This window comes from Capsicum annuum, chromosome 11 (assembly GCF_002878395.1).
Source record: "Capsicum annuum cultivar UCD-10X-F1 chromosome 11, UCD10Xv1.1, whole genome shotgun sequence".
Lineage (NCBI taxonomy): Eukaryota > Viridiplantae > Streptophyta > Magnoliopsida > Solanales > Solanaceae > Capsicum > Capsicum annuum.
This window is the reverse complement of record NC_061121.1, coordinates 223,449,327-223,459,831: the sequence shown is the minus strand read 5'-3', so window position 1 is coordinate 223,459,831 and position 10,505 is coordinate 223,449,327. Positions and strand designations below refer to the sequence as shown.

The 10,505-nt window shown below is 35.0% G+C and overlaps 1 protein-coding gene across 1 annotated transcript; it reads left to right on the top strand.

Annotated features, from left to right (window-relative positions):
- Nucleotides 1–3,276: 3,276 nt before the first annotated feature.
- On the top strand, nucleotides 3,277–10,415 carry LOC107848199 (translation initiation factor eIF-2B subunit gamma). The gene is made up of 13 exons (XM_016692907.2): nucleotides 3,277–3,527; nucleotides 3,677–3,772; nucleotides 3,869–3,946; nucleotides 6,985–7,065; nucleotides 7,142–7,361; nucleotides 7,444–7,502; nucleotides 8,056–8,105; nucleotides 8,492–8,579; nucleotides 8,682–8,939; nucleotides 9,044–9,136; nucleotides 9,431–9,535; nucleotides 9,690–9,806; nucleotides 10,059–10,415. The coding sequence occupies exons 1-13, from the start codon at nucleotides 3,462–3,464 to the stop codon at nucleotides 10,131–10,133; spliced, it is 1,386 nt and encodes a 461-aa protein (XP_016548393.1). The 5' UTR covers nucleotides 3,277–3,461; the 3' UTR covers nucleotides 10,134–10,415.
- Nucleotides 10,416–10,505: the final 90 nt, after the last annotated feature.

The following is a 10,505-nucleotide window of genomic DNA, read 5'->3' as shown; positions in this document are numbered from 1 at the left end:
CATGTTATTTTCACTCTTTTTTTGGACAGCTTTTCAAATTTCTTTACTGGTTCTCTTTTGCCTTTCTTGCTATTTTTTGCAGGTCTGTCAGGCATTTTCTTAGGTTCAGGGGGTTCAATCTTTGGATTGTTTGTCTCGGGCCACATCTTTATATTGGAGATTGGTTGGATAAAGTGACTATAAACCTTCATGAAGATTTTCTTCTCATACCAATGCTCCACGAATGGTTAAGGCTCTTTTTCAACATGATACAAAGAACAAATGACATGTTGGCAAGGAATGCCTCTCAACTGTCAAGTTCTACAACTACATGTCCTATTAGTCAAGTTCACAGTATGCCTATACACCCCTTCTCCAATCTCAAATCCAACATCAGCATTTCAAAGCACCTTGCAAGCCCTAGCCCTGTCCTTATTCTCCTCCAATATAAGTCTAGCCATAGGTGCAATATCACATATTCAAGTATTGGCAAACTTAATCATATTCACAGTTCTAGTTATAATTTTTCTCCTAATTTCCTCTAATATGATAATGATAGATTTATGTCTAGGAACTAAGATCCATGAATTAAAGGTCTCACACATGTTATTTTCCACAACATCATACTTAAAATGATCTTTAAAAAATTCCCTAACCCATGACTCCCTAGGATAATGCAGCAAATCACCAATAATATCCTTACCTCATGTAATCAAGTTTCTTTTTGAACTTCACTTCAAAACTTTCCTCAGAGCATTTCCAAAACTATTTTTTTCTCTCTTCTCTCTTTCACTCTAGACTATAGTTAGACCAGATGTGTGTAACATATCTTCTAATTTCAGCATTTGATAACAACTCAAGAACAGCAGCATGAAAATCATACATACAAAAAAATAGTTAAAGTACTTGACAAAGAAATAGAGTTTTTTTAATTAATTGACAGTTTAAAAAATATAAATATTACGTTTTGCATATTAGCCATCACAGTAAGTCTTGCTCCAATACCCAACTGCAGATCCTCTTTTAAGTAGTTGACAAAAAAACTCCAACTATGCTTGGTTTTCTTGTCTACAGCAGCCTAGGCTATAGGAAATATCTGATTGTTTTCATTGTTCCCAACTGCTACTAGAAGTTCACCCTTATAATCACCCTTTAAGAAACATTCATCAAACCCTTAATTCTTCTACATCCTTCCATCCACCCTTTTTTCAACGCATCAAGACACATATAGAAATATACAAATAGATTTTTACCTGGGAAAGTTTCACTGTCCATTCTCAGCCAAACAAAACTGCCAGGATTGGTTTGTTTGATCATCTCAGCATAATTATATAATCTTACAAACTTTAAGTTCCAGTCTCCAATGGACTCTCTTAAGACTTGTAACTTTGCCCTATAACAGATTGTTCTACCCACATATAATTTTAGTTTTTTCTGCAGAATTCCTGTATTTCCTAAATTTCTAAAGATGGTTGTTTACTTATTTCATCCCTAAATTTGTTACCAACAAACTTAGTTGTACGCATCTTATTCTTGTTTGATGTTGTGCACTTATGCACTAGATTATAATTCTTAATCAAAAAATTACCAGAGTCTCTGTCAAGTACACCATAACACAACCAATTGCATTTTGTCTTGAATTTGCACTTAGCCCTCACTCTATGAGATTCATTAGGTTTTAAGATAATATGAACTCTATTTTTCACTGCATACCTCCCCACATTTTTTCTAAATTCCTTAGGACCATTAAAAATTATACCTTGTTCAAAAACAACAATACCACAATCATCATCAAATCTGATTTTATTACTTCTTCTTCTTCTTGGAAAATCAACACCAACAACAACATTCTCATCTAACAAATCAGTGCCATCAACACTATTATAGTCTGAGCTATCAATATACTTTTCATTACCTCTTAATCTACCCATATATCTATCTTTCTTATTCCTATCAATGTCTTGAAAACCTTCATCAATGTCAACTTCACCTACTGATATTTCTTCTCTTGATTTGAATTTTTTTCTTGGATTTTTTTTTGCTTTTACTTTAAGCCCTAAAGGCTCTCAACTCTTCATCAGTATGTGAACCATCCCCATTAGAAATATCATCACCATTCAGATCTTCATTAAGACTTCTATTCTCATTTTTATCACTGCCTATATCAACTTCATCATTAGACTGTGACCATACTAAAAGAGGTACAACATTTTCCACAACCTCAAGATCTTCATCGATGTCATGAAAAACATACACATCAAGCTCATCACCATCTTTTAAATCCTTCACAAACTCCAGTAATTGACTATCAGAAGTGATTTGAACTAAACCACCACCATCTATATGTTAACAATAAAATTTCTTAACTTTTGAATATCCAAGATCTTTGGTGTAGGAAAGAAATTCAACAAAATTGAAATGGTTTTTATCAATGGCAACAACAAGGATATCTAAACCACCTTTATAACTAAGCTTAGGGTCGGCTACAATTGTCCCCCCATAATAAAAACAAATCAAAATATAGCTATCCATTTTTTTTAACGAATCCCAAAAGATTCTGAATAAAAGAAAATACCCAAAATATCCTTAAATTTAAAAGTACCAAAATAATCCTGTCTTTATCAGTGAAATCTCCAAAATAAATTCAAAATTAGTGAAATTTTCAAAAAGTTGGCAAAAAAATCCTAACTTTGTAACTGAAATCCCCCCAAAAAACTCTAAAAACACAAATTCAACCCAACACTATAATTTCAAGGGGTAAACAGTCCAAATAGCAAGGAAAAAAATAAACTTAAAGAAAAAGTTTAGTCCGACCTTCAATTTCTTCAACTTTAAACTAAATTTCTTCAAATTCGTCAATGAAAATGAATTAACATTTCTATGCAAGCATTATACCCGCAAAATACACTGTAAATAATTACAAATCACTAACAATTAAAGAAGAATCGAAGAAAAAATGAAAAAAATCAATAAAACGTACAAAGGGGTTTCATAGGGTTTCAATCGGATTTGAAAATTATTTTAGGAATTTTCTAATTTTTTCCTCTTTTAGTGGATGTGGATGACTTGGAAAGTTATTTATACGTGACATATTTTAATTGACGTGCAAAATCTACTTGTATAGATTGAAATACACGCGGTTGAATTTTTTTTAATTAGGGGAAAAGGTGTCAAAGTGACATATTTTAAGCCTAGTTTAGGTGTTTAAAATGAAAATAGTTCACTTGGGTAGTTAAGGAGTTTGTCGATGTATTCTGTCAATAAAATAATAATACAATTTATTATTAATTTTGAAATAAAGTAAAAAAAATTATTTTAAGAAACCTCAATTGCCTTCACTCATCAGAAAGGAAAACCCCAAGAACCTGAAAAAAGCTCTTCTTCTGTACCCCCTCGTTCCTCCCAAAATCAATAAACCCACTTTTCAGAAATACCCAAAACTCCATTATCACAGCCAAACAAGGCCTTAACTTCATACACCAATGGATTTTCAAGTAGTTGTTTTAGCTGGTGGCTTCTCTAAAACCCTTGTCCCTCTTGTTTCCAAGGTACCCCTTTTACTTCTTTCCTTTTTTTTTTTTTTTAATTATTATTATTAAATTTTGGCTGTTACCCATCTTTATTATACTATTATAAGTGATTTTCTAAGAAAGAAAAAAAAAGATGTATGAGGTACTTTTGTATTTTTTATTTTCAGGATGTGCCAAAAGCTTTGCTACCAGTGGCAAATAGACCAGTGTTGTCTTATGTATTGGAGCATTTTGAGGAAAATAATATTAAAGATTTTATTGTTGTGAGTATTAGTTTACAATAAATGAGCATACTTTTTAATGTTGTTATGTTAATTATTGGATTTTGTGTTTGTGTTTGATTTGTGATGTTGTTTCAGGTTGTTGAAGGGGAAAGTGCAGCTCTTCTTGTTGGGGGTTGGATATCAAATGCTTATGTTGATCGATTACACGTTGAGGTAATTCTTTAATCACATTTTTGAAAAAAATATTAATGTGTGAAATTGTAGGAGGAGTAGAGGTAGGCCTAAGAAATATTTGGGTGAGGTGATTAGGTAGGACGTAACCACCTTCAGTTAACTGTGGATATGACCTTAATAGGAGGGTGTGGAGGTCGACGATTAGTATAGACGATTATTAGGAAGTGGGGTTTGGGGGGATAAAGTGTACGTAGTTCATACAAAAACTTGAAGGGGAGCTTTGGAGTAACTGGTAAAGTTGCTGGCATGTGACCAGGAGGTCAAAAGTTCAACCCTTGGAAACAGCCTCCAGAATTGCAAGGTAAGACTGCGTACAATATACCCTTGCAGTGGGGCCCTTCCCCGAGCCCTGCGCATAGCGGGCACTTAGTGCACCGGGCTGCCTTAGTCCATACACAGCAACAAAAAGCTGAGGCAATTACCCTACAATCACTAATATCTAACTAATACTAGAACTCCATTCCCGGAGTTCTAGTATTAATGAGATATTAGTGGTTGGAGGGTAATTGTCTCATCTATTTGGCATATTAAACTAAGTGAGATTTGGCATATTGAAATTGCAGAGATGATGGGTGATTCCCAGTGTTATTGGCTCTACTAAAATGTGATTAGTAGATAAACCGTAGTTATAAAGATGGTTAGAATAGCCTGCATACTCTTTGTTTCCAGGCTTCAATTTTTTGGCATATAGCTGCAAGCATATTAGTAGGTTCATCAGTATCTCCATCTTTTTAAGGCTTGGTAAAATGAAATGTTTTTGCCCGTAATTTCATGGTGCTTGTTTCATGTGATTCCACATATATCACTAATTGGACGTCATGAGTCATTGATAAAGGATGGCATGCATTGTTATTGAAGGGAAGGTGGTCTACTCCAATTGCTCAAATGTGCCATGCATGGAAGGCTTTATCTATATTAGTATTCCGGTAGTTATTATAAGATATATCGAAGCAACTACAGAAATTCTTTGTAGCTGTCAATCATATCCATAAACTGGTAAGCTTTAATATTATGTGAAAAGACACGACACTGAAAAGTCTTATTGTATTTTGTTAACTAAAAACAGTCAAGATAACTCCTTGTATAGGAGTTGTGAACTATATGTAGTTGGGAAAGTTTCATTATCATTGGGAATTAAGTTATTATGACATAATCATCAACAATATTCCTAGCGATTCTCTTAATTTTCATTTATAATATAACCCATCAGAATAATTCTTCACAATATTGTTAGCAATTCTACTGACTTTTAACAATTTCATAATGCTAAAAGAATTTTAGACAATATTATAAGAATTTTTTGTATTAAACAGGCTTTCTCAAACTCAAGGTGGTCAAGTAATTTGAGTTTACTTATTTTAGAAACAAGAAATACTAAACAATCAATGAAATATCTGGCAATTGCCTGAATAATATTGTCAGAGTAGTGAACGATCGTCAAAAGAATGGTACTTTTGGTTTCTTTTATCTGAAAAGTCTCTTGGTAAGTGCACATACACAAAAAAACGTCTACTCTCAATTAGAGAAAAGGTATGGTGACACAAATCTCCAAGACATCATTGATGTAACATAATTTGGTTGAAGACTAACCGAAGAAGTTTCTGACTAGTGACTAGAAAAGTTACTGAGATATAGTGTGAAGAACATCCTGAATGTTGGTTGGCTGGACACTGAGAGATGATACCATCGGGCAGAGCATCAAGAGAGGCACACTGCTGGTTGAAACTATCACTGGTAGAGTCATGGTATAGAAAACACAGTTATAAGAGTTGTTGGTAAGAGTGGCAAGAATAGTGGACAAAATAGGTGCTATGGTGCTAGAAAGATCACGGAAGGTTTGTGGCTGCTGGAACAATCACCGCAAAGAGAAATGGTTGTATATGGCCCCTACAATAACATCTGGATATGGGTCTTGCAGTGACCTTAACAAAGTTGAATTCTCTACTGTGTTCCAAAAGTTCGCAGAAAAAAATACAATTTTAGTTGTTAATTTTTTGTAAATTCAAGTACATTAGACAAGGGTAAGATCAAACTGAGTTAGGTTGTATCATGTGGAATCACATGGAATTGTGGCTCGTTAGGGTCAGCCATTCTTCTTGTATTGTATATTGTATGTGCCCACTTAGTTTTTCAAGTTTCTATGAGATTTCTCTTCTAACCCTCTTTTTGACTACCCCCTCTCATCAAAAAATAAGATTTTCTTACTTCACATATGTGCTGGTGCCTAGCGGATGGTTTCTTAATTCACAAAAAAGAAGAATACAAATGAAGTCCACGAGCACTAGGTGATATCTAGCATATGTGCCTTCCTGCTTCCAGTTTTAGATGAACTCTTTCCCGTCTGCCTGGTATTGTTAGTTAGCTAGCAACTGTCTTGACTATGAGATATACTCCCTTTTGTGGTTTGAATTAAGTTAATAAGAAATGTGTACCAGCATAAAAATAATGACATTCACAAAAGCCACAAAAGGTGCCTTAGGTACTTCTCGCCAGTTCTCGGAGGAAGTGAGGAATCAATACATTTGAAACGTTATAGATATGAACTTCGTATGGTTCCCTTTCATGAAAATTATTTTCCTTTTTCATTTTTTAGCAAGAGATTTGGTGCAATTTCAAATTCTGAGAACTTCTTTTATTGCATTTGCTGGTGTGACAATCTATTTGATGGGATACTGATTACCTTCCAAAGTCTACACTTGTTTCAAAGAGTGCATTGGCAGGTCCGGCAATTTCCTGCAAGACCCGTGCACTTCTTGTTCGAGAACTTATTAATTGTTTTTTCTGCTGGACCTAATATTTTCTTTATATGTTTGCTCTTTTTCAACGTTAAAGCTCTTAAACAGTTGCATTCTCAATATGTATTTAATGGTCTCTTTTGACTGTTTTAAGCAGGATAAGTCTAGTAATTAAACAATTCACATGATGTAGATACTGCTCATCCTTGTACTTGTTTGCCCATGTTAACTTACTATAGTTGTTACTATAAATGACTAATTTTGTTGTTTACTTGTCTTCAGGTTGCAGCAGTCCCTGAGGATGTCGGGACAGCTGGAGCTCTTAGGGCCATTGATCACCACTTGACTGCAAAAGACATTTTGGTTGATATTCTAATCATTAAAGCTTTCAACAAGGGAGCATTCTTCAGTGAGCTAATTAGTTTTTATTCTTATGCAGGTCGTGAGTGGTGATCTTATTTCTGATATTCCTCCTGGGGCGGTGGCAGCTGCACATAGACGACTTGATGCTGCAGTGACTGCAATGCTTTGTTCAACTCCTATCAGTGGCCCATCAGAGTCAGGTTCCTCTGGTGGAAAGGACAAAGCCAAAAAACCGGCACGCCATAACATTATAGGACTGGACCCCAATAAACAATTTTTGTTGCATGTAGCTGCTGGTCAGACCCGTACATATTCTTTTACATCCTTCATGAATCAGTTGGTGTTATTCCCTTATTAGGCATCTTTGATATCATCTAGGAGCTGAAGTTGAGAAAGATATTCGTGTCCAGAAGAGCATTCTCCGAGCAGTAGGCCAGGTAAATGATGCCAATCAGTATGACACTAATAGCTAGTGATATCACTTAACATACGAATTTTCTATGAAATATATTTTTCTTCTACTCATGTACCTTTCCCCTTGTTTGATTCCTGTTTACTTGAGAATTGAATGGGAAAAGAGAGGTAAATAAGTGAAGGATTGATAGATTTTCTTGATGATGTTTCTTCCTCTCGCAATCTGTAATTCAGCTTGGCTATGGCATGCTAGTAATGTTTTGGAATTTTAAATGGTCCATTCTTTTTCATTTCTTCTATATCCCATTCCTGAGTTTAAGTTTTTTTTTTATACGAGCACATGTATATTTACTATTGACTTTTACTTGTTAACCAACTTGATGTACTGGACTTGCTGCTCTCTGTAAGAACCTTTTCCCTTTTTTCTTTTTCATTTTTTTAAAATGAAAATGTATATTAGACCATTAAAAAAGAAGTGCATGTGTGCAGATACATCCAAACATACATGCTTCTATGCTATTTTTGGTGGAGTTGGAGTTCTCCTTCTCCATCTTATCCTTTTTCTTTAATCTGCAGATGGAGATTCGTGCTGATCTAATGGATGCTCATGTGTATGCCTTCAAGAGGTTCAAAGTGTTTCTTTTTGATTTCAAGTGGTTTTTATTTAATACTCTCTCCATTTCATATTACTTAGTCCCTGTTGACATGACACCTCTTAAGAAAGATTTAATTAGAGGTATATTTTACTAAACTAATCTTATTAATGATGCTTTGAAACTCTAAATTTGACTGCTACTACTACTTTATGTAGTTATATAATATTAAGGGCTGTATGAGAAAAAAGTAATAGAATTCTGTTGATTTGCTAAATTTGACGAGTAAAATGAAACATCTATTTTTGGTATAGGGGCCAAGTAAAATGAAACGGAAGGAGTAGTGTTTATCCTTTATGCTTGAATGTTCTTTGAAATTTGTTTGAAAATGGTTGTCATTTCCATGTTTTCTCCTGTAGAACCGTTTTGCAAGAGGTTCTGAATAAGAAAGAAACTTTTCTGAGCTTGAGGCGTGATGTGTTGCCTTATCTTGTGAGGAGCCAGCTAGTAAGTCTCCTACAATGCATGATTTTCCTGCCACATGTTAACTTTGTTTAGTTTACCTTCCATCTAAGGTTCTCCACGAGCTGATGATGTTAATTGTATTAGAGATCTGAATTATCACAAAATGGAATGCTAGCAGAAGAAAATGGGAATTCTAAGGATGTTTCTGATAGTAAAGTTATGCTGTCACAACTGCTGACCAATGCGTCTACGCAAAGTTTTCATGAACTACATGCTTTGGGTCCTGATGGTTCTGCTCGGTCTCCAAGAAAAACTCACAAGTGCTGTGTATATATTGCCAGCAAGAGCAATTACTGTGTACGCTTAAACTCTATTCAAGCCTTCAGTGACATAAATCGAGATGTGAGTCGTGAGATTTACTATTAATCCTTGTAATTTTGCTTATATCTACAGCAGATGTGTTTGCATGTTTGCTTATGAGCTAGTTTCCTTTCTCTATGATTTAGGTCATAGGCGATGCAAGTCATCTGTCAGGTTATTCTTTCTCTCCTCAGAACAACATCATTCATCCGACAGCCGAGCTTGGTTCAAAAACTACAGTGAGTTGCAATTTTTCTTACGGTTACTTATGCAGAATATTTTGTTGTTGCCTATTGCGTCATTATTGTTTATTTATCTTTTTGCTTGGTGCCAAGTAAAGTAGTTCATATAGCATCATGTCCTTTCCTTTTGGTTTTAGTTTGTCTTCTTGGATCTTGGTTCTTTTCATGGGTAATGTATGAAATTTTATATATGGTTAACTTGCACTTAAGTCGGTGCTATAAAGTCACTGTTTCAAATTGTACATACTGTTGAATATTGGTTTTCATGATTGAGGTATTAATCTGCTTTAGGTTGGACCGCATTGTATGCTAGGAGAAGGTTCACAAATGGGTGACAAATGCAGTGTGAAAAAGTCCGTCATCGGCCGACATTGTCGGATCGGCTCGAATGTGAAGGTATGTTTCATTCTTCACCTTTCATGAAAAGGGAAAAAGTTAGTACTTACATTCCAGTCACACGACAATCACACAACCTCAGAAAATCCAGTTGCCACATATGTCGCCTAGCTGGCTATTAAGTCAAGTGCTTCCTTCTGGCCCGTCTTTGCAGGTTGTCAACTCAGTCATAATGGACCATGTTACAATCGGAGATGGTTGTTCGATCCAAGGTTCTATTATTTGCAGTAATGTACAGCTCCAAGAACGTGTTGTCCTAAGAGATTGTCAGGTATCCCGCTTATCCTCTTTTCACCTGGTTCCTTTTTCTGTAACAATAACACTAAGAATATTATTATTGTTAGTATTATTATTGTTGCTACTAATGATGGAGCCTTGGAGCAACTTTAAAGTTGTCCCTGTGACCTATAAGTCACTCGTTCGAGCCAGGAAATTAGTCATTGATGTTTGCATTTGGATAGACTGTCTGTTTCTTTTTCTTTCATGTATTCAGTCTGCTTCAATTTTTGCACGTTGGACGCAGGTTGGAGCAGGTTATGTTGTTTCAGCAGGCAGTGAATATAAAGGAGAATCCTTGGCAAAGAAAGAGAAACAGTAATTACTTTTTTCGGTAGCTTACAGTGCAATCAACGCGACCCTGATCTCCATACGACTTTTTTTGCTGTGGCCTGCCAATGATACGCCCGTTCAATGAACTCCATGGCAACATTACAGAGCAAAGTCAATTTTGTTTGGCATTCTTGTTTTAGCTGACGATTTTTTTTACATTTTTGAGTTTTGTTGTTAGGGTGAATCTATTGTAGAATTTACATAGTACTTTTAGTCAAAACTTATACACTCCATTTGATATGAAAAAGTAACTACTGTTTATTTCCTTTAAGAGGTTTCGAAGATTATTACTCCCTCCGTTTTAATTTGTTTGTTGTACTTGACTTTGTAGTTCATTTCAAAAAGAACTTAAAGAATATAT

Excerpts from the sequence above, each read along its gene's own strand:
- LOC107848199 (XM_016692907.2), top strand. The coding sequence starts at position 3,462 with ATGGATTTTCAAGTAGTTGTTTTAGCTGGTGGCTTCTCTAAAACCCTT. Across the intron at positions 7,066-7,141 it reads TGACTGCAAAAGACATTTTG|GTCGTGAGTGGTGATCTTAT; the intron begins GTTGATATTCTA and ends ATTCTTATGCAG. Across the intron at positions 9,536-9,689 it reads GGATCGGCTCGAATGTGAAG|GTTGTCAACTCAGTCATAAT; the intron begins GTATGTTTCATT and ends CCGTCTTTGCAG.